Source organism: Miniopterus natalensis, chromosome 1 (genome assembly GCF_054644295.1).
Source record: "Miniopterus natalensis isolate mMinNat1 chromosome 1, mMinNat1.hap1, whole genome shotgun sequence".
NCBI lineage: Eukaryota > Metazoa > Chordata > Mammalia > Chiroptera > Miniopteridae > Miniopterus > Miniopterus natalensis.
This window is the reverse complement of record NC_142081.1, coordinates 190,319,102-190,344,084: the sequence shown is the minus strand read 5'-3', so window position 1 is coordinate 190,344,084 and position 24,983 is coordinate 190,319,102. Positions and strand designations below refer to the sequence as shown.

Below are 24,983 nucleotides of genomic sequence, written 5' to 3'. Positions count from 1 at the left end.
AGACTGTTGGGTGCTTGTTGGATGCTTTCCTTCTGAACCAGTACCTCTGCCCTGTGTCCCATTGAGTGCTGGTGCCTGGAACAGGCCATTGTCCCAACCTGGTCAAGCATGTCAGGCATCTTCCCGCACCTGGGACTGGTCACATCGCAGTATCCCTCTCCATCCTGACCTGTTCCGTAACTCTTTGGTTACACATGTAATAATTTATTTAAAATTAAGGGTTGGATATTTTTTTAATTCTTCGTATTTACCACACCTAAAAAGCATCTTTTTATATCTTACAGTTGAATCTTTTTCTAATTCCTATTGTTTTCATCAACAAATGAAATAATTTTTAAAACCCTCCTGTCCGAAAACGTCGCTTCTCCTTCAGCCAAAGTCAGGATTTGGCAAAATTTTTAAATTAAATGGTCAGCATTATAACAGATGCAACAAGCAGTACTGAATTCCCAGAGAAAAAGAGATAAGCTCCTTAAGTCATATACTCTGTTAGGAAATGACAATTCAAAACCTATAATATGATGGTAAACTTTAAGAGACATTCAGTTCAACTTAAAGAAAAAAAAAAAACTTTAAGGCAACATTTTTCCTTTTATAGTAAATGAAACATCTGAAATCACTTCCTAGCATCAGTACTTTTTCCATCTCAGCTTTTCGCTCGGACTCACCGCTTGGCAAACGCTGGCGCTCCTGGTTTGGGTTATCCCTCCCACAAAGACCACGCAGGTCAGAAAAATGTGGAAGCACAAGTTCACGAGCATGTGCCAGCCCTTGAGACTGATCCTGATCAAACTGTTGAGAGAGAAAGGAAAACACTAACGTTCAGGCTCGTACATTGGAAGCAGTGTTTGTTTTCAAGTCAACTCCAATAGCATAAAACGCCAAATATAAAAGCTCAAACATTTTATTTAAAAAAACATATACTATCAGACAGACAGACACACGTTTGGAGAACTTGTTGAACTCAATACTGTTTCTTAACATTTAATTTTACGCACTAAAAAGACAAGTCGTATCTGGAACTACTGCCCCAGCGAAAGGCTAAAGAATAAGAAACGTGGGCTTTCGGTAGTTCGAGTCTATGACAGATGAATGACTTGTTTGCTTCCCAGGGCTTTCTGCAAGGTGCCAATCTCTATTTTCCTGACCTACCATTGCTCAGTGCATTTCTTCTCGGCCTTTCCTAATAAAATGTTGAAGTCTTTCTTTCTTTCTTTTATTTTAATATCAAAATCTCCTTTTGTTTCTTAACTAAATGTCAAGAAATGCCATGTAGGTCTAGCTTGAATAGGAAAACACATTCTAGCAAAACCTCTGATAAAAGAGAGTTTCCGCTTAGCACATCCCTTCAGTTCACTAACTTCCTACCATAAAATAAAAGTTTCTGTAGCGGTCTGCAATTTACAAAAACCATACCCCGTGCTTAAATGCCACAAACTTTCTTTAAAATGCCATCTATGAGATAAAAAATATCCCAACAGGGAAAAAGTCATAAACGAGAACTAATTCCACAGTCCGGTTCAGGAAGACACCGCTCTAGGTGACGACCCCCCACCCGACCTCACCCCTGGCTGCTCCCTTGCCCACCTCCCGGCCTCCCTCACTCCCTCCCAGGTAAAACCCAGCAAACTGGCCCACCGGACGTGGGGAAAGATGAACTGACCGTCCCATGTACTAATTATTTATGTCACAAACTGCATGAAACGGGCACAGCCTGTACGCATGCTAAAGCACTGTCCTTACTCTGGAGAGATGGCATAAAGCTCAGTGCCGCCCTAGGGAAACGCGCAATAAGCTCTAAGTCCCTCCTGACCTGTGGTGGTGCACGTAGCTCACGATGACCGCGAGGAGGCACAGGAGGAGCAGGGCGGCCGTGGTGTAGACCACGGGGTGCAGCAGGCCGGCGGCCCGCGCGTACAGCTCGGACCCCGTCAGATCCTGGGGGAGAGAGAGAGCGTCACTCCGGCTGCGCTTTTCTGTGCACGTAGCGCCTGAGATTTTCTCCAGTGGCTAAAACACACCGACACACAAAACTGGTCCTTGCAGTTCTCCAGTTTATTCAAGGAGGAATGAGTTTGTGCTGTTTTCTTCACACCTTACACTGCCTTCCTGACTTCACTGTGCTCACTATTTATGGGGTGTGTGTGTGTGTGTATACATGTGTGTATATATATATATATATATATATATATATATATATACACACACACACTTATGGCGCGTGTGTGTATGTGGACACACACACACTCTTGTCCTACATCTGCTCTATACACTTGAATGGTGACAATGCTATGAGGGCAACGGAGAGTGAGCAGGAGCCACATGTGGGTGGCTTAGAAGGATGACCGCAGATTTCACCCTTTCATCCCGCCCGTCACCCTGCATATTCGCCAGCTGATACGGCAGAAAACAGCAGCGTCTCTAAGTCAACAAAGCTACACAGGCCTCGCTAACCACCTGCAGTCAAGTCAAGTTCAACCAACAGGAGTGGACCAGACACCATGCGAGGCACCGGAGACACAACGGTAAGACGTGGCTCCTGTCCTTGAAGAGCTGACAGTCACAGGGAGACAGGTGCGCAATCAGATCTCAGCGATGTCTGACGACGGTAAGGCCACGGTGGTTACGGGGGCAAAGGGCTCAAAAACCAGTAAGAGTAAATAAAAGCAAGTCACTTCCACAGCACTTACCATAACCAGGCACTGTGCAAGCTCACAGTGACCCTATGAGCTAGATACAGGAGTAGCCCCATTTTATAGCCCGAAATATTGAGGCACAAAGAGGTTACGTGCTTGAGGATTAGAACCAGAGGAGGGTGGCTGCCGAGTCTGTGCTCCCCAACCAGCGCAGACAGCACCTCCTAAAACAGGCGTCTCCAGGCTCCCTTCCTTATGAAGGACCAGCGCAGGCCGGGAAGAGGCCTCCGCCCCGGCCACGCCGGCTGTGTCAGAAAACTGTAGACTCACCAGATGCCGTCACGAAATCACCTTGGTAAACTGACTGAGAGCTTGAGACGGTATCTGAAAGGAGAAAAGCTGGATGAAGAAAGGAAGTGGGCAGGGGACAGACAGGAAAACTGAAGGCGGCCTCAAGGATGCAGGGAAGAAAGGGGCACGTTTTCCCAGGAAAGCATCGGAAGCTGACAACACATGACTTCAGACCTAAATTGATCAAATCGGAACAACTTGCCAAGCCCCTCACTGTAACAGCTGATGAGCAGAGACCCACAGAGCCTGACAAAAAACACAGTAAATGGGAAACTGCAGATACAACACGGAGCACAGAACCTCTGCCTGTGACAGGCAGTGAGCCCATACTTCACCGATTTACCCGACAAATGTTAATTGAGTGCACACCGTGACCAGGCGCTATGCCCAGCACTGGATACTCAGGAAACACAGAATGTGGTCCCAGCCCTCGAGGGCTGAGAGTCTGTAAACTAAGTACCTGAACAGGAAAACACAGGAGAAAAAGCCCATCGCCTGGAATTCAGAACAACCTGCCCTCGTGAGATGCCTACAAGATTAATCTGTGGTGCCTGGCCTCAAGGTATTTATTTGCATTCTGCTAAGAGTCCAGGTTGTTAGTGGGAACGTCCAAAAAAACATGGGGGCAACGAGAACCAGTCAGACGCTGGCAAGAGCAGACACACTCCCCTCAGTTCCTCCAGAAGCCCCTACCCCAGGGAGGCATGAGTAACAGGGGATAAACTTCCAGTATCTCGGACTTGCCGGCGGGGCTCCTTCCAGGCACTGGCTGCTTCACATTCCTCTAGAAACTGTCCAAAAACACGTGGCCACTTTCTTGCTAGCTGTATAAGCTGGGGGCGGTTACACCTGGAGACACCACCGCCGCCTGGCAGCTCTGGGGTAAGGGCGAGGAGGGTGTGTGTGGGTGCCCTCCACAGCCCTTGGCAGAAAAACACAGCCCAGGTAGCTCTGCTGGGTATTACCTGGAAAGACATCAGCCAAAGCACCAATTCAGTTCTCAAAATATATTACAGATTGTATGTAACATTTTTTTAATAGTTTATTGGACTTTAGAGAGAGAAAGGGAGCAGAGAGAACCACCGATGTGAGAGTGTAACACTGGTCAGCTGCCTCCTGCAGCTCCCCGCTGGGGATCAAGCCCGAAACCTGGGCACGTGCCCTGACTGGGAATCGAACCAACCACCTTCGGGTGCATGGTACAATGACAACCGAGCCACACGGGCCAGGGCGATTTTACATAATACTTACGTTGAGAACAAATCAGTATTTTTCAAGAGCCAGATGAATATGACATAGTGCAAGACAGAAACTAGATTCTGAAACAGGGCAGTGACTCCTAACTCAGAGTTATGACAGGAGCCAAGCACAGGACTACTACGTCGCTGGTCACAGAGGGCAGGGGCATTCCTGGTGGTCACAGCAAACCAAGCTGCCCAAATGCAAGAGCACCCCTGTGGAAAAACTGACCAGGGGAAGGTACAAAGGGCCAGACAGTGAATGTTTTGGGCTTTGCATGCCAAAAGGCAAACTGAGGCGATCACGCAGGTATTTAAAACCAATAACCATTAAAAAATTTTCAAATCACTCTTAGCTTTCCAGCATTGAAAACAAACAGCAACCGACTAAACTGGGCCTGTGGGTCAAATGTTTGCCGGGGTTTACAGGCCAGTACAGAGAGCAAATGAGACACGAAAAACCTACCTTGATGGCACAAAGTTCTTGAGAATATACAACTATTTAGGACAGTTGAGAAGATAAGGAAAGATGTTAAAGATCTCAAACAAGAGAGGTAAAGTAGAAATCGGAATCAAAATCATTTTTAGTTACACTAGTAAAAAAATACAAGCTTTGTGATACTATTAGCAAATCACTACTACATACACTGTCTGAAAACGGCCACTAGGAGACACTCCTGAGACGGAAATCGAGGCTCACTGGCTGCAGCCCAGCAGTAAGGAGGGAGCCTCTCCTCCAGGGCTCCCGGGAAGCAGCCTGTCACCAGCCACCAAACCCCATGGCGACCTCGGCCACCCTTCCACAGGGCACAAAGTCCAACAAAGTAACTGAGCCAGGAAGCGAAAAGTGAAGGTGTCCGCAGACAACGATGATTGTTATTAAGGATCCAATAAATAAGAGTTCCTGAAAATCTCTATTTCCTTGACAGACAAAGATTCCTATATTTTCAAGTTACTTCTAACCTGAGAATTACTACACATAAAATCAGTGGCAGTTTTAAGAGGTTCATTAGCATCATATCAACAACGAGGATGATCATAAATCAGGAATTCTCTAATTTTGCCATGAGCTGAACAATGGAAGAAAGTAAAATATATATATATATATATATATATATATATATATATATATATGTACACACACACACACACATATATATTAGGGTACCTTCTGTCAGACTATAAAGAATTGTAAAAAAAAGTTTACCAATACATTAAAATTTTAAAAATTGATCTGAAAGCAGAAAGGTAAACAAAAGACTAAGACTTCTATGTTGCTTTTGATATTTCCCCTTAGCAACAAAGAATAATTTAAAGATTTTGCTTCCCCCACATCACACCCTATAGTCTCTTCCGGTCAAATCAGGGACCTAAATGCGAAAGATAAAACACATTAAAGCTTCTTAAGGAAAACAAAGGAGAATATCATTATGTGTGGGCAAAGGTTTCTTCAATCTTTAAGAACTCAATTTCTTAAATTTTTTAGAACATAAAAAGCGCTAATTATAAAAATAAAAAAAAATAAAAAATCTTCAGAAAAATTAAGAAACTCTGTCCATGAAAGAGAACACTGATTTCAGACCAACATTCATTCTATGTTGAAACCTAACCCCCACTGTGATGGCATTAGGAGGTGGGGCCTTTGGGAAGGTGATTAGGTCATGAGAGGGAGTCCTCACAAATGGGATTACTGCCCCTATAAGGGACCCTAACCCTAAAGAGCCCCCTCGTCCTGTCCACCACGTGATAAAAGTGGCCCTCACCAGACAGTGAACCTTGATCTTCAGATTTCTAGGCTCAAGAGCTTTGAGAAATAAATTTCTCTTGTTTATAAACTACCCAATCTATGGAATTCTGTTAGAGCCGCCTGAATGGATTACGCAGGCATGGACTGGGAGAAGGTATCTGCAACACATAAATCCAACAAAAAGCTCCTGTTCACAATTCATATCAAGAATCTCTGTAAGTCAACATGAAAACACTAGACAACCAAATTAAAAACAGGCAGACACTTACACGTGGAATAAAAAAAATTATAAAAACAAACAAAAACCTCATAGAAAGAGACCAGAGGCAGGGGGTGGGAGGGTGGGGAATTGGATAAAGGGGAACAAACGTAGTCAAAAGGTACAAACTCCCAGTTATAAAACAAGTAAATACTGGGGATATAACGTGGAACTGGATGAGTACAGTTAATTCCGCTGTATAGTGTATTTGAAAGTTGCTAAGAGAGTAAATTCTAAAATTTCTCATCACGAGAAAAAAAGTGTGTTTTTCTTTAACCCATATGGGATAATGGATGCTGACTAAGCTTAGTGTTGTAATCACTTCACCATATATAAGTCAAGTCACTATGCTGTGCACCTTAAACAGTGCTTTATGTCGATCGTATCTCAATAAAATTAAATGAAAAAAGGTCAAAGATCATTTCAAAAAGGGCAAGATTTGAACAAGAATGTGACTAAAGGGGATACGGAAACTGACAATAAGAGGTGCTCGACATCATCGGTCACCAGAGGAAGGCAAATTAAAACCACAATGATACATCATAACGCCACCTCCAAAGACCACAATTAGAGACTCGGGAGACCGAGCGCTGGCAAGGATGCGACTCAACTCAAACTCTCATTCCGGTGAGAGCGTAAACCAACGCGACCACTGTGGTCCAATGCCTGGTATTATCTACTAAAGTGAAAGGCAGGGCGAGCCGCCAGCCCAGCAATTTCATTCCTCGTATGAACAGTCAGAGCAGCACTCTCCTGACGGCCAGAGCCTAGCAGCGACCCTAGTGTCCGTCCACAGTAGAATGCACAAGCCTGGGTGTTTCCATACAGCAGACGAGTAGGCAGGAATGCTTAAACAAAGGCATCTCACAGCTACAAGCAACAGGAAGGACACCGGGCACGCAAAGCACACACTGCACCATGATCGCTGCACAAGGCAAAGCTCACCCATCGTGACAGTCACCAGAAGGGCGCCTATCTGTCGGGATGGTGAATGGAAGTAAAAAGAAATGCAGGGGAGCTAGCAAGGGCTCAAAGAAGAATCTTGATTTTGATGGTAGCTACATGTGTGTTTTCAACGTAAAAATATCAGCAAGCCATACGTTTAAGATCTGTGCACTTTGCTCAGTATCTCCCTTTAAAGCATTGGTCCCCCTTTGATTACCAGTTCCACGTGAGGGTCTGTCCTGCATATCTTCTATCAAATGTGCAAAAAAATACTGTATAAGCAAATTCCTGGTAAAACAAAACAGAGGAATATCTAAATAAATTACAGTAGGAACATAAAATAATGTTGAAAGGTGGAAAAGGGTAAGGAAGCGCTTTTATATTGAGATGAGAAGATTTCATAAAGGAGATGTAGGAAAGCGATTAAGAGCACAGATTTCTGGTCTACATTTAAATCTCAATTCCAACGTCAACTCAGTTTGTAAACTAGGGCATGGCGCGTAAGCTCTCCATACCTCGGTCCCTCCACATGCAGGCTTGGGCCCCGGTAACAGTACTATGCTTCACGAGGCTGTTACGATGACCAAATAACTTAGTGCATTTTGTAAAGACTTCAGAAGAGTGCCTGGTACCTAGGGGCTTAATGAAAATCAGCCACTGCCGCCCGGCCCGGCGTGGCTCAGCGGTTGAGCATCGACCTAGGATCCAGGCGATCGGGGTTCGATTCCTGGTCAGGGCACATGCCCGGGTTGTGGGCTCGATCAATGACTCTCTCATCATTGATGTTTCTATCTCTCTCTCTCCCTCTCCTTTCCTCTCTCTGAGATCAATAAAGATATATTAAAAAAAAAAAATCAGCCACTGCCATCACCACCACCATCGTCATCACCACCGTCCTATCATCTTTAGGTTTTACCATCATAAAATCTATTTTTCCATGGAAACCATCATCATTATAAAATGTATTTCATGAAAAACAAAACAAAACAAGCAAAGCAGCATGGCTCGGAACAATGTTTGCGGCATGCGACCATCCTATAAAAATGGAAGAAAATGTATTCATTTTACTTTAATGTACCTGAAAATCTCTTCAACGATATTCAAGAAACTAGTATTAGCGGTTACCTACTTTGTGGAGAACGTGACGGGAGAGCGGGTGGAAGTCAAGGTTTCACTGTACATTAACGTGTAGGAATAATTAAATGTTTGATCCATGAGAACGCAGTACCTATTTAAAAATGGTGTAAACAGAAACATGACCAGCGCTCATGTTCAATTACAGAGCGAATGAAACCAGCTTGCTTTCATTCGGCAAGTTCCATATAAACCTACTGAAAAGCAACACCAGAGAGACGTAAGAACAAATCAGTGCTCTCCAGTCTCACATGTTTCTAGGCGAACACGATATAACAAGGGGGATTTAGGTAAAGACATTATTTTAGCTTCACTGCTATTACCAATTAAAGTATTAACTACTACATAAACGGTTTGGCCCTAATCATTACCTACTTGCTGTTTAAGTTTTTTCTGTTTCTTACTGGCCCAGCTCCTAGAATTCTTCATGACCCACCTGGATATCTCTGATCATCTGATTCAAACAGACCCGATTTCTGCTTAACTTTTTCTCTGGCTCCCTCAGGACATAAAGGGTTATGGCACGATATGTACAGGACCAAATTACGGTACCTGTCTGAGATTTACAAACAAATATATTCTTTTCCTCACACTTTTAAAAATAGAATAGTCTTTAAAACAATATCAGGAAAAGATTTATGGGCTTCCTACAAAAACAGAAATTTAGACTTGCTATATAAAACTATGTATTTTTTTAATACTCACCCAAGGATATGTTTATTGATTTTTTAGAGAGAGGAAGGCAGAGAGAGAGAGAAAAACCAATGTGAGAGAGAAATATCAAAGGGTTGCCTCCCTTACAGGCCCCAACCAGAGATCAAACCCGAAACCCGGGTACGTGCCCTGACTGGGAACTGAACCAGAAACCTTTCGGGGTACGCGATGATGCTTCAGTTAACTGAGCCACCCAGCCAGGGCTGGCTTCCAATTTTTAAAAGACATTTCTTCTATTTTAGACAGTCCTTTATTTGAGGGTACCTATGATTTCATTGAACTGCCTTTAATGTTTAATTAGCCACTCTAAAAATCCCACGTACTGATTTTATTAGAATCCTGTCAACAATTTTAGGTACATTTCACATTGCAGCCTCTAGGTGGCACAGTTATATTTAAGAAAAGCAAAAGAAAGGCTATTCTTTGAAAATAAATAGAACAGAATCTTAGTACTATATTTTAGCTTTAAAGAATTGTGTATTGCATTTTTTAAAAGATTAAAGTATGAAAGATAAAAGAATAGCTTATTTCTCCTGGAAAGGGATTATACTAATTTAAATAGTTAAGAAGAACAGCTAGGAAGTTCAAAAATAGATGCTTTAAACGGGCATTAGATTAAATAAAAATAATAGTTTCGCACGGTACTGTATCATGTCATTACCAGTGAAGCTTATAAAATGCCTTTTCTGTGTGTGTTTTGTGTTTCATTTATTTTCCCCGACTTTTTCTATTTAACTATTGCATACATTTCAGACAATGCTGTGTCTCTATTATTTGACATTCAGTATGTCAGTTTCTGGTTATTTATTTTATAATCGAAACCTGAGAAAATACTTTCCAACTGAGAGAGAACATGCTTCATGCTTTAATTAACGGTTCATGCTTGAATGTGAAAGGTTACTACAAATAAGATGTGAACTTACAGAAACCACAGAAACCAAACATTTTTCTGTTTGTGAGGAGATTCCTAAACTCTCAACACAAACTTTAAACCCAAAAGGATAAACGACACATATAAACACAGCTGAGTCTAAACAGTATGGAAGACCCTGCCCACTGTCCCCTGGGATGAACAACACATGGTCATGGATGCCACTGAAAAGACAAGCCTTACACCCTGCTAAATAAAATAACCTATTTACTCTTCCTGTTTGACAGGTAGGTAAGCCAGGTAAGGTACACTACGTTGGGGAGCAGAGAGAAAAACAAAACAGGAGTTGAGGAAAATCTATTCTAATTCAAGCTTGTTTCAAGATCATTTCGATGGTAAAGGCTCTTTAATTTTTTTTAAGAGAAAAATAAATCACAAAAAGCAAAATGTATCATATTTTAAGACTAGTTAAGGCTTTCGTAAAATACTGTCTAGATAACAGATCCAGAGCTGGAGACAGAAATAAAACGTGGGCGTCCTCACTTCCAGGCTAGCCTCCAGCCATTCCTGAGAAACGTCTTTCAGGTCATTAGTCCATCCTTCCACTGTACTCTCAATGCACGTATAGATACTGCAGGATGTTAGTATCTTATAAGGACTGTAATATACGATGAAAACTAGCATGGTTAATTTCACAATTATTAGTTCAGGGGTCGGATTCACATAAACGACTCATTCATGAAAAGACCTGTCCCTATACATTAATAACTAGTTACTTTACCGAAGATTAATAATGATAGATAACAGAAAACATTAGCTTGATGAGCACTGATGTGGAAAAGACATGACTGGTATCAATACTGCTGCTTGCAGTGACGAAGCTGAAATGATCACCGTCCCTCTCCCTCAAAAGCAGCCTGAAGAAAACTCTCACTATTGACTTGTCTTCAAATAAGTCACCTACTGGGTTGAGAGCTGGACTGTAGAGGCCCCGAGATGTCTCAAAGTCTAGATGAAAGTTTACTGAAAATCTATATACCAAATTCTCTCCTATGCATTGCCCTTGGTAGGAACTCAATTTCCCTTTAAAATCAGAACTGCGCCAACATCACCTGCACCTTAAAGGGAGCAATTGATGTTCAAAGGTTTTTTGTGTGTTTTTTAACTCTTCATTATGAGTTGAACCGTGTGCAGAAGGAAAACATGAGAAGGCCCAGTGCCCACGCATCACGCGGCCAGCTGCCATACCATCAGCACGGCGTAGTTGCTGAGCGAGCGGCACTGGATGGTGGTGACGTTGTCATCCGAGTGCAGGATTCGGCACCCGTCCGACGTCCAGCCCCCCTGCCCGTTCAGCAGGTCGAAGTCCCACTGGGCGGCCACGGCATCGGCTCCGTGCGCGATCCGCCGCAGGGTGACGTTGACGGGGACGTGGTGGCTGGCCACGGGCACGCCATCTGCAGGGAAGGGCGAAGGAAAGCGCGTCATGACCAGCGAAATGTCCACCTGCAGGCCGGCGGGCACCGTGCGGTGTCTTTCTTCGCCGGTGGCTCATTAAAACCAGGAGCTACAATAAGCATTTTGGGGAGCAGTGAGTAATAAAGCCGCACTGCCCGGCGACTCCAGGATGGCATGTGCCACCTACAGACCTATTTTGGTGAGGATCACGGGGGTGACCACGGTTCGCCGTTTCCCATCGTCGGCCAGGTGCGTGGAGTTGCCGGTGGCTGGGAACAGCTTTCCGTTGCGGAACGCGATGAGCTGCAGCTTAAGGACAGAGTCATCGGTCGCCCTCACTTCTCTTTTTTGCTTTGGTGAGAAAAGGGATGGTGGGAGCTGAATAGAAGCTTCTACGATGGTATTCTGAAAAAATATAAGAAACACCAATAACAACAGAGGTTGACTTACTGGTATGTAGAAAGCAGAAGGAATATTTTTCACAGGTACACATGTTTTCTAATTCTATGCTGAATACTTTTTAAAACCTACACATAAAATTTAATAGTTGAAATAATGTATCAGTTAAGTGAAATGTCTGAACACCACACAACCGGATAGAAGCAAAGAAGTATAAAATAAAGAGAAATCCAACTCCATTTCAAAGTTAAAGAAGTAAACAGGAAACAATTTCACACCAGAGCGGATTTTCCCCGGATAACATATACAGCTGAAGTAGACCGAATTAAACAGATCGGGAATCTCTGATCACTCTTTATGTCAATTTTACGATGACAAAATTTGGTAAATAAGTACAAATGTAGCATATCACAAATGTGAACACAATTAATTTGGGTTTATGGAACTTTAAGGTGATTTATGATGGATTCAAACTGTCAAACAGCAAAAGAAAGAAATTACACAAACATAATAGAAGCTTAGATTCAGCACATTCCTCCTTCAGAAGTTTCCCTGAGACTGAGAAACACACTATATTTAGAAAAACACAGTAACAAACAGGAACAACAGAAGACGCTGCCTGATCATCGAATGGTTTTCAAACGTTTTTATTAGGAATTTTAAACTTATACATTATTCAGCACTCAATAAAAAATAAATCTATAAACCCAGGAGGCAAATAATTATCTAAAACAAAACTCCCTATTTTAAGAATTTATCACAATCTCTCCGCTGGCACCAAGCAACCTCTCCCTCTCCAATCCAATGTTCACGTTGCCAACGGAATTTCCTCCTAAGAAATAAATCTGATCATGTCATTTCAGGTTAAAATAACACCCTGGTTCTCGAATGATGAGGAAATGCTGCCTCCAACTCCTAAGTACACCATAGGATTTGGATAAAACTCTATGTCTCAAATTGAGCCTTTAACACCCCCTAGCCCCCGCCTATGCCCGGGCCACACTGAATTTCTCTGTCTTTGAGTTCTCTGCTCTGCGTGCCCCTGTGATGCCCCACAGGCCGGCGTCCCGGGCGGAAACGCTCCACTATCCTCCCGTCTGGCAAACGCCAACTAGGCAGATTTGATGTTTCGCAGGGTAATTCTGTTGGCAGGGTAAAGGACGGGTCAGGATGAGAAAGGTTGGCAGCCAAGAGAAGGACTTTACAAAGTCCTTTAAATAGGGCTTTTTCCTGTTGGATGATTAATTACCCGAGTCCTCAGTATAGTGCTTTTCCAGTGCGTCGCTCCTTCCCCGGACTCACGCACCGTGCAGCACAATCTCCAGCATAACTAATACCCGCGTATCACGGGCGACTCACGCCTGCTCCTCCAGCTAGAGCCGGGGAACCTTAAGTACAGATCATCCCGCTTATTCTCTAGACCCCTCCTCAGGTTAATAATAGTTCCTGGCAGCTGCATTTGATACCAGTAGCCCCCTGTTTATGAAATTAATAAAAGTCCATGTGACATGTTTATCTTTTTTTTTTTTTTAAAAAAAAGGTTCACCCAGCCGGGCGTGGCTCAGCAGTTGAGTGTCGACCTGGGATCCAGGCGATCGGGGTTCGATTCCCAGTTAGGGCACATGCCCAGGTTGCGGGCTCGATCAATGACTCTCTCATCATTGATGTTTCTATCTCTCTCCCTCTCCTTCTCTCTCTCTAAAATCAATAAAGATATATTTTTAAAAAATAAAAAATAAAAAAAAATTTTAAAAAGGTTCTACTTAAGTAAGTGAATAACTTTTAGAATTAGTCTTTGACTGCTGGGCTTAGAACAATGTTGGGACAGAGCAGACACCCACGAAATCTGTTGAAGGAAAGCATGTTGGAAGTTTGAATACTGACAGTTTGACTCTTAGCTTTTAAATCTGAAGATGTCAAAAAAAAAAAAAAATTAGAAATATTTCACCTAATAAAATGCATCAAAAGGTTTCTACTGTTCTCACAGATATAACCAGGTAGGGAAACAAAGTGTAATATAAACTCGTTCACTAATCTAGTAAATGTCTATAAAGAATATAAATTTCTTTTAAGTATGTAATGAGGCATTCAAAAAGGAAAAACATCAACACATTGATGAGAAGGTGAAAACCCCGGAAAAGAGTTACATGCTAAATATTTACTAAAACTAGTATGATAAAATTCTTGAATACAAAATGACTTGAAAACAAAGTGTGGCTTTCTGGGAAGTATTACTTAGGATAAATCAAATTTTCTAAAAAGTCATAGTAATATTTTCTAAAAGAGAGCTGAAAAATGAAATGGCATCTGTAATTCCCAGAACTCCGAAAACTTTTTCTTAGCAAGTTTAAACTTGTAAAACCAACCACACAACAACAATTTAAAAAACCCAGGTATACTGACAGGTCAATGAGAAATGAGAGCTACGTTCAAGGTTGATCCATACTTATGGCTTCTAAAATATCCCTCAGAGTCCAATAAAGAATATTACTAAATAATAGTTATAGGTTCCTTGCGATGGAGAGAGGGTAGCCTAGGGTGCTGGAGAAGCAAACTTCAGCTGTATCAATAATGTTTAGAGTTTTATAATAAGAATGTAATATCTGTATATTTAATTTTTTGAAAGAAGTGTTGTTTATTTATTATGAAAAGGTTAAAAATCTAGTTTTTAGAAAAAAATCAGAGACAATTATTTAATTTTTCACATTTATCATGATTATACCTTTTGCCACATGGCCTGAAGTTAAGAACCACAGAGCTTATAATTTCATTTAAACATATATTTATTTTTAAAAGTATGGATTAGGGCAATGGAAATAGATATAAACACATGAATAATAAATGAGGAAAACCTCCCTTCACGTCCTTTGGGAAGTACACGTTTCTGGTGACTAATATTTATTATCGGAAGCTCATATACCATCCAGGGGAAGGAACACGGGCCTGAAACAACCAACCAGGGCTCAGGCCCAGCTCCACCACTCACTCAGCAGCTGCCTAACGTGGCGCAGGTGTGCGTCCCTCTCTGAGTCTCCTCTGCCAAACACAGCTCGTGATCTTTCCAACAAAGAGATATTCGGACCAAATGGGATCAAGCCCTCGACAAAAACAAAAGGCTATGGAACTGTGGGTGGCGTTTTTACGGTTATGGCTCCCACAGTGTGGCGAGTGGTTGTCTGGAGGGTGGGGGAGAGAGGCAGTGAGGGACTCCCCACAGTATCTAGAACCTCGTGTTTTCGCTTCTTCAATCCTGGTGTTCATTTCAATACTGGAAATTGACAAAGTATGAATCAACGCTATTATGGAGCTCTCACAATGAATTAATTTGCTAAATTTGTATATATCTATCTATTTGCAATGACATTAAGCTAAGAAGAAACTGTGAAGTAGCACGAGTGACGTTAACTCAAATACTTCCAGATTTTAACATCACTCCTTACAGGACACTCTAGAGTTCCAGTACCATGTCATTAATAAATTAAATTCTCCTAAAATCATAATTTGTGTAAGTCTACAGAACTCTAACACTAAAATCAGAAAGAGTCAAAGAGCCACCTGACTGAAAAGAATTCAAAGAATAATTAGGAGCTGATGTGACTGGTGGTGAGCGGAGTTACAGGGAGAGAGGCCACAGGTCATGGTGACTAAGAATGTGGTCTTTCTGCAGCCAGACATCCTAGATTCACATTGTGCTCCCCCAGTTAACAGCTGTGCAAACTGAGGCAAGTACTTAACCTCTCTGATGTCAGTTCCTCATCTGTTACACAGGAATCACGAAATGGTACATAACTCAAAGGATTACTGAAAGGATTAAATGAGGCCAATGTATAGACATTTGCAGCAGAGCCTGGCACAGAGTAAGCACGTAGTACGTGTTAGCTCTTATTATTGTTGTTTTATTATTATTGTGGTCTCTCTCTTGTTAAATCATGAATGTTTGAGGGGAGGTACCATGGCTTATTTCATTGTCTATCTCTAGATTCTGCACAGTTCCAAGAACAGAGTAATGAAACATTCAGTCCATGTCGTTGAATAAAAACTAACAGCCATACTTGATTAGCAAAGAAAGTCAGTTAAAAAAAAAATAATTCTCAAGGCAAACATAATCCCTGTTCATCTTTAGCAGTGAGATCATCAGTGTAATGTGTCCTTGGTTTTTTGGCCACAAGATTATCTTAAAAGGACAGACTAGTATAAAACTGACAAATCTGAGTGTTCATTTAATGCTTTCTACATTGGCAGGTAGGAACTTTTCTTACCCAGAGGGGTGGGTTGTGAAAATGATGACATGCACAGGGTTTCACCTTTTTCTAATCCCCTTCTATCAACTACGATCCCCTAAGATAGAAGGACTTACCAATTTTAAGCGCTCCTCAAAGACACACCCCTTTCTCTCATGGGCTTGTGTGTGACGCTGTTTCTGTTCATTTTGTGGTATGTTTTTCCCGATAAAAAATGCAATAAGGAAAGGAGCAGGACTACAGTAGTGCTGCTGGGTACACGGAACACGCAGAGCCCAGAGTAACACACACATCTTGACAATTTCCCTCTCACAATATGGCACCAAGTAAACATGATCATTAGACATTCTGACCTAGCTGAGATTGTCTTGGGCAGTGGCAGAAATGGGCTCTTCCTAATTGTGCAAATTGTCTTCCCCCATGGAGGTCACCAGGGTAAGGAATGACGAAATACATTACCTTTTCATTCTTTCATTCACACACTCACTCATTCAATGTCTACTGAGCACCCACAACACATCAACACCTAACACCTACCTGATCAATTACTGTGCAGCCATCTAAGTGACTGCAGTACTGTTTGTGACACGCTTCACAAACAAGCCAGACAAAGAAAGTACTCCATAATTAAAATCCACAGAGATCACAGTGACACCTGGCCACACCAAGCTAAATGAAAAAAACGTGGCCCCATTAGGGGCTGAAATTAAACCTCCACTATTTGCTTCAATGTAGTTTACTGAAAAACGTCTAAACCCCAAACTTTAAAAATCAATAAAAATGCTTTTGATTTTGCTTGCTGCAATAAAAAACATTTTCTAAAGACATATTGCATTGGATTTCCTTGCCAAAAATCTTGATATAGAGGTTGCTTGATTAACTGCCCTGTCCCAAGGCCAACTCCCCGTTAGGTCGAGTAGGCACCAAGCAAAGGGCACACGATACTTTCATGTCTTTAAAACCAGGAGCGATAAAAATGAAATTTAAGGTCAAAGAAAATGTTTTAATAAGTAATAATAATACATTCATCTTTTTACTACTGCAGTCGTAAAATGTAACTCTGAGTTTTTCTGTGGAGAAAGGAGTCCAAAGGGCAAAAACACTTTGGCCCATGAAAGTAATCACATGTCCCTTCCCGGCCTGAATTTATTTTAAAACAGCAGCAAAAATAATAGCAATGCCCCCTCCCCATAAATAACTCTTAATAAGGTTATTTTGCAAAGCTAAACATTTTGTATATTCTAACAGTACGGGGCGTTCAATGATTAGAGACTGTAACATACCTTTAGAGCCAGACTTGAAAATGTACTGGAAACATTGCACTTAAAGCTCAGCTGCTTATCCAGGTTTCCATCGGGATCCCGCCGCCCATAGTCGGAGAGGCCTGTCCGGTCAGAAGCTGCCACTTTCTGGAACACGGTGCATGTCATCCCAGTGAACCCGGTGGCCTTGATGACATAAGCCTCCAGAGCAATATTGGGTGAGTACTTCAAAAGCCAACCAGACAGGAGTTATAAAAGATTTATAATATGGGAAAAAAGCACGTACAAAGAATTTTCAAATATGAAACACTGTACATAAATTAAAAGGGAACAGTCCAGTTCTTACTGAACAGACACTATGTAGCTAGATGGCAGAAGTGGACAGATCAGTGCAAGAAAGGACACTGGAAACAAAAGCCAAAACAGGAAGATACCAATGAAGAGGAAAAGAATAGAGTCAGGAAGTATGGGGAGATTAGACATCAATTCAAAGTCACTTAAAAATAATTTAAAGAGCACTTTGCAGAAAACTGTAAGCTTAAAATGCAAGTGTCTTATAAACACCAGCTAGAGGTATCAGGGGAACCCTTGTTAATGATCGCAGTACAGGGCGAGTAACAGGGGTTTGGGAGATACACTTAAAGGTCGCCTTGTTCTGCACTTCATGCCATGGTTGCTTCTTTTCTTTTACAGGGTGATCTAGTTAACTCCTTGCATTAAGTTGCACAGATAAAAATTTTACACAGAGTCACTCCAAAGGTGCTTCTGTTATTATACTGTGTAAAGAGCACACTAAGATTCCACCAAAAAAACAACTAGAATGTAGCAGGATACAAAATAAATATCTTGAAATCAGTTGCATTTATATACAGCAATAATAAACTATCAAAAAGGGAAACTAAGAAGACAATCTCATTTATAATTGCAGCAAAAATAAAAACACCTAGGAATAAATTTCATCAAGGATGTGTAAGATGTGCACTTGAAGATTATAAGACACTGAAGAAAGAGACTGAAGATACAAGTAAGTGCAAGTATATACCATGTTCATGGATTGGAAGAATTAACATCATTAAAATGTCCACACTACCCAAAGCAATCTATAGATTCAACACAATTCCTATGAAGATACCAATGGTATAATACAAAGAACTAGAACAAATATTCCAAAAATTTATATGGAACCACAAAATACCCAGAATAGTCCCAGCAATCTTGAGAAAGAAGAATAAAGTTGGAGGAATCATGCTGCCTAATGACAAACTAAACTACAAGGCGACAGTCATCAAAACAGCATGGTACTGGCATAAAAATAGACATGTAAGTCAATGGAACAGAACAGAGAGCCCAGAAATAAACCCACACCTTCATGGTCAATTAATATTTGAAAAACGAGGCAAGAACATACTATGAGGTGAGAATAGTCTATTCAATAAATGTTGGGGAAATTGGTCAGATATGTGCAAAAAAATGAAACTACACCACCTTACACCATACATAAGAATAAACTCAAAATGGACTAAAGGCTTAAATGTTAGACTTGATGCCATAAAAATCCTAGAAGAAAACATACCTAGTAAAATCTCAAACATTTCTTGTAGCAGTAGGTTTCTGATATATTTCCACGGGCAAGGAAAACAAAAGAAAAAAATAAACAAATGGGGCTACATCAAACTAAAAAGTTCTTGCACAGCAAAGGAAACCATCGATAAAATGAAAAGGCAACCCACTGAATGGGAGAACATATTTGACAATGATATATCTGATAAGAGGCTAAATATCCAAAATTTAAAAGAACTTATAAAACAACACCAAAAAACAAACAATCCAATTAAAAAATAGGCAAAGGACCTGAACAGACAGTTCTCCAAAGAGGACATAGGGATGGCCAATAGACATACTAAGAGATGCTAAGTGTCACTCATCATCAGAGAAACGAAAATTCAAACCACAATGACATATCACCTTACACCTGTGAGAATGGCTATCATCAATAAATCAACAAACAAGAGCTGGCGAGGATGGGGAGAGATGGGAACCCTCGTGCACTGTTGGTGGGAATGCAGACTGGTGCAGCCACTGTGGAAAGTGGTATGGAGTTACCTCAAAAAATTAAAAATGGAATTGCGTTATGACCCAGAGAGTCCACTTCTGGGAATATATCGGAAGAAAACTGAAAAATTAATTTGGAAGAATCTATGCACCCCTATGTCCATTGCAGCATGATTTACAATAGCCAAGATTTGGAAGCAGCCCAAGTGCCCATCAGGAGAAGAGTAGATAAAAAAGTTGTGGCACATTTACACCGTGGAGTACTACCCAGCCATAAAAAAGAAGAAAATCTTACTTTTTGCAACAGGAAGAATGGACCTGGAGAGTATTATGCTAACTGAAATAAGCCAGTCAGAGAAAGACAAATACCATATGGTCTCACTCATATGTGGAATCTAATGAACAAAATAAACTAACAAACAAAACAGAAACAGACTCATTTATACTGAGAACAAACTGACAGCTGCCAGAGAGAGAGGGGTTGGGGGCTGAGTGAAAAAGATGATGAGATTTAGCAAAAAAAAGATCTCATATTTTTTCTGTGTCTCATAGACACAGTTAACACTATAGTGATTTACCAGAGGGAAAGGGGGAGGGTAGGGGAAATAGGAGAGGGTCAAGGAGGGAATAAACGGTGATGGAAGGAGACTTGACTTCGGGTGGTGAACACAATAAAATATAGAGATGATGTTTTATAGAACTGTACACCTGAAACCTATATAATTTTATTAACCAATATCACCCCAGTAAATTCAATTTAAAAAAAGTGAAAAAGGAAGAAAAGGAAGGGAAGTGGGAGTCTAAATAGTAGATGAACAGATATTCAAATTAAGCCAGAAAATCACCTGGCAAAGGTGGCACCTGCCCAACAATATTAAGAACTTCAAGAGTGTGACTGAACCCAGGGGTCTGCCAAACGGAGGACGTTACTACTACAGCCACCACGCCCACGTCCGGAGGCCTGCCAGCACCGCTCCCATCCATCAGAACCGCGCCAGAGTGGGCACAAGGACTAGTCTCCCGCATCCAGGAAGATGACGGAATTTAGTGTAGAGTCTAAGGACAATATGATGTCTCTTTCCATTTTTAAGCATGGTTAAGTCCATGCCTACTCCCTGGGCAAGGCACCAATCTAAGTACAACATACGGACCAAGTCCCCTTAAAAAAATTTTTTTTTAAAGCCCAGGACTTTTTTTCTTAGAATTCTAGAATAATGTTGCGCTTACTGTGGAATACACATGAGCTCCGTTGGCTAGTCGGTATGTAGCGATCCGCTGCAGGCACTGAACAATTCTGCTGCAGGCTTTCGCCTCCCTCTGCGCCAGCCACAGGACACGCTCATCGGCCAGCATGATGTTGCTTGCGATGTCGACCATCACGTCACCTAGCTAGCAGGCATGCAGGAGAGAAAGGAACCACCTAAACAGGCTGTTTTACATCATCAAAACCCTCATAAGACACCAAGATGGGCCTGCAGTCTAAATTTTTCAGTGAAAACCCAACAGACACTGTACTTGTTTCCCATGAAAGCCTCTTCAGATATGAACAGCACATTTGATTATGACCATTTGGTCGTATTTAAGTCAAAACAGTGTACTGAAGCAATCACCAAATCTTTGGTGAAAACACTGACACATGGTACTCAAACTGGAAGGGGGAAGGAGGGGAGACAAATTAATCAAGAGGAAGGAAAAGACATGACATGACCCCAAAGTAAAAAGACCTACACTCTTTTTCTGGCAAACCATTTATGAACACTTTCTGTGTGTTTTAAGTGTTAGCTTAGTATTATTATTAAGAAATATCTACTGTCTAGTTCTTTAGTATCCAGTCATGCTCAAAACTTTAGGCATGTCCAACCACAGGAAGTTCCCCATCTGTGCAGGCCCATCACGTGTCCTAGCACATGTAGCTTCTCTCTCTCTCTCTCTCTCTCTCATGAAATTGCCCTTCCCCTCCCCCAACTCAATGACTGCTTTAAGACCTAGTGTCACGAAATAAATGGACCCATGGAGGTGCTCACTTTTGCACTGCTTGTTTTATTGAGTTATGAACTGAGCTAATGAATTCTTTTTATTAGCTCAGTTCATAACCAACAGATGTGAGGATCTGTCAGACAATGACAGTGAAACGTCCACTTACTGTTGACGCTGACTTATATGTCCCGTGTCAGAGAAATGCACTGAACATGTAGGGCTAATGTGACATACTGGTGTTGAGGGGGGTTGGCACCGAGCAAAATGTTCATGAGAGGAAAATCTATGGCAGAAAGAACAACAAAAGCATTCCGGGGGAAGGATCAGAGGATTCAGAAGCTGGCTGCTTTACTAATCAAGACGTAAGCATCAAAGGTGTGAGGGCCCCCAAGCCGAGCCAGAAAGCAAAGGCTGTTTGCAAATGTCTTTTGATCATCCCGGAAGGTTCCAGGTGAGCTTCCCACCCCCGTTCTGCATCCACTGCTCTTCCCAGGATGTATGATTATGACGGCTGAGGTGGGTTTGGAAAAAATTCAGTCTGTCCCACCCAGGGTCCACTTCACAAAGACAGGCCTGCAGACACGCACCAGAGGCCAACCCTGGAGTCACAGGACAAAAGAGCTGGAGTAAGTGCAGAGCTTAGGTCAGACGCTGACCCCTGGCTGCGTCGGCCACTTAACCCTGAGTACCTTCCTGTATTGGCACAGCGGGGACCGTTCCTGTCTGTTCTGGATGTTGTGAAGAGCATGTTCCAACAACACATGCAACGCTCCTGGAACCATGCCTGGCACGTAGCAAGCGCTCAACAAACCTGAGCTCTCCTTGGAACTTTCCTGCTCCTTTTGTACCACTTGAATCCCCAAAACAGGCTCTCTCTGAAGGCAACGGGCTCTAGAAGAAGTGGTAGGAAGGGCGCATTTCTAGAGTCTGTTCGTATACAGACAGGACCAATGAGCCCAGCAAAACTGCTTCCTCCTCTCAGCCCCGCCACCTCCTCCAGTTAAAACAATAGTTTACTGGTCTTCACAAAGTGTATCACAATGTCCTTTTATTTCCAATGTAAATACCTCGAGGGCAGGGGCAACTCAATGTCCTACTTATATTCGTACTCTTATCCACCAGTCTAACTCCTGGTATAAAGGCCAACACACATAAAATATTCATTCGCTCACTGTCTAAATATTTACGGAGGACTCAGGGGAGCCGGACACTGTTCTGAGCCATGGAAATACAGCAGTGAAAGAAACACACAGGCTCTCCTCTGGCGCTTATAACCTAGTGAGGTATATACCAAATAAATACACTTTAAAACACTGCTTTAGAGTATAACTGCAATGACGGAATCAACAGAGTACTATATGATGAAGAGAAATGAAACTTAATTCAAACACTCCGTTTTAATGGACTCACACATTCTCAAAGGGCATTTCCCCCAAACCCAAGAAATTAACAGCATCAACTGACAGAGGAAGGTGAAGAGCCTAGAAAGAAGCTTTGCAGAATCCTGAGCCTGTCTGCACAACTGGTGGACACCAGCATCCTAGTACTGATGCCTAATGAACAGGGTGGGGGTGAATTTCCTTCTAACAGAAGCCAGTAGTGACTCCGCTATGTCAAAGACTGAATATGCCCATCAGCTGTTTATACAGCAATTAGAATAACAATCGCTACCTCTCAATGGAAATTCAGAGTAGCTGGAATAATTTGGCTAAGTTTTCGGCTATTAGCCTTACCTATTGTGATTTCGAATTTTTATACAAAACTAAATAGGATAAAACAGGTGATGTGGTAAAATAGGCTCTCTGGCTCTCAGAAAAGAAATCCCCATTGGCTGCAAAAACTTAAAAGAAAAGCTACAGGAAAATACTGATTCTACTCTAAGGAAGTGTTTACAGATTCACACAATTACAGACCTGTTGTTTTACTCTTTTTAAAAGTTTTAAATGTACAAACTTTATGATGATCCAACATGAGACCTGGTAGATAAATACACCACCTCTACTGAAAAACCAATGACTACATGACCACAGAACTACTGCTATGGCTCACTCGACAACGGCAGTAATGACATTTAATGTGTTCATAACTGTAAAGAAAAGAGTATCTCTAAGAAGGTACGTAGTTAACTCGAGCCATTGCCTTAGCTGAGAAAGAACTACATTTCTTACTATTTCATCCCAAATGGCTAAGAACTGAGGAAGAGGTGAGATGCCAACATGCTCCCAAGGGCAGGTCACCACAAAATGCTGGCTGCTTGCGTAGCTGGGTCACAGCAGCAGTTCCGAATCCTTCACAGTGGCAAGGACACAACAGGGATAACAGTGCATAAAAAATTACACTGGAGTAAAAGAGTGTTCCTGCAATCTGACACCCAGAGAGAGTTTAAAAGCTGCAGCCAACATTAGAAAGCCTTGGACTTCCCCTTGACCTCATTCCCTGAAGGCCATTCCAGCCACAGAGGGTCAGAAGGCCCCGCGCACCTGCTCTCCCACCTGTCACACTAAACGGTCAGGGTCAAATGAAAACGCCTGTGAACACACTTTATCAGAGACAAAGGCTAAAGGCTGAAAGTGTCACATTAATAACAATGAAAATGTTAAATGGCATCTGTTTTACGAGACGGAATAGTTGGAGTTCTTCTCAATATAGGGGTGAGCAAAAGTAGGTGTACAGTTATTCATAAGAAAAAAAGATGCAGGTTGTGATTATTACGATGGTTGAATAAACTGTTTTGTGCACTCACAGCTGCAAACCTGGTCGTGCCCACCCTGGTATGTATGTTTGGAATTCTGATTCACATTAGACCAAAATCATCTGTAAATTTCATGGATTTGATATGATAGCATATGAAATACATAAGATGCTTTATGAACTAAACTCGACATTTCATTTTAATGCAGTAGGAGAATACTGTAACACTGAAGGCAGGATATCTGTGTGTCTGGGAGTTAAATTCTCCTGGGTTAAGATTGCAACTGTCTCAGAGTAGATGTCCATGAGCAAATCATTAGCCTCTCTGAGACTCAGTTTGCTCATTTGTGAATGAGATCAGAAACCCTGTGAAGGCCGGCCCACGTGGCTCAGCGGTTGAGCATCAACCTGCAATCCTGGAGACCGTGGTTTGACTCCCAGTGAGAGCACACGCCTGGGTGGCGGTTCCATCCCCAGTCGGGAAGGGGGGGAACAGGAGGCAGCCGAGCAATGGCTCTCTCATCATTGATGTTTCTATCTCTCTCTCCCCCCTCCCTTCCTCTCTCTGACATCAATAAAGACATATTTAAAAGAAAGAAACACGATGAAAAGTGCTCAGAACATCTTCCATAGTAAATTAAGAGAAAAAATAAAACAGAAGATAAGTATCTTCATTAAGCAATCATGCCCTTTTTTGAGGAACGCCAAGGGATCTAGACCCCTCTAGACCCCTGCCCACACTTCCGTTTTCAAGCATAAAGCAGCAGGGACACTCTTATGGATTCTAATCCCCAGGAAAGCAAGAATTACAGATGCAAGTGTGGGTGAGGCCGCAAGCTAGGCGGTTGCTTCAGGACAGCTAAGACAGAAATTCAAACTATGGGAATTTACATGTAGTCCCAACTGGACTAAATAATAATAACAATAACAACAGCAGCTGACATTATTATTAAAGTTCCAAGTGTTATTCATGATTTTCTCCTAGCTACGATTTAAATATAATATTAA

At 41.9% G+C, this 24,983-nt stretch overlaps 1 protein-coding gene across 1 annotated transcript in view; it reads right to left on the bottom strand.

Moving 5' to 3' along the window:
• Positions 1 to 24,983, bottom strand: part of ADGRA3 (adhesion G protein-coupled receptor A3) — a 97,695-nt gene that overhangs the window by 12,319 nt on the left and 60,393 nt on the right. The window contains exons 11-16 of the mRNA XM_087828013.1: positions 20,535 to 20,696; positions 17,277 to 17,480; positions 11,545 to 11,758; positions 11,144 to 11,352; positions 1,814 to 1,938; positions 669 to 792 (exon numbers count right to left, since the gene is read on the bottom strand). Coding sequence (XP_087684139.1) covers positions 669 to 792; positions 1,814 to 1,938; positions 11,144 to 11,352; positions 11,545 to 11,758; positions 17,277 to 17,480; positions 20,535 to 20,696 — 1,038 coding nt within the window. The remainder of the gene's footprint in view (positions 1 to 668; positions 793 to 1,813; positions 1,939 to 11,143; positions 11,353 to 11,544; positions 11,759 to 17,276; positions 17,481 to 20,534; positions 20,697 to 24,983) is intronic.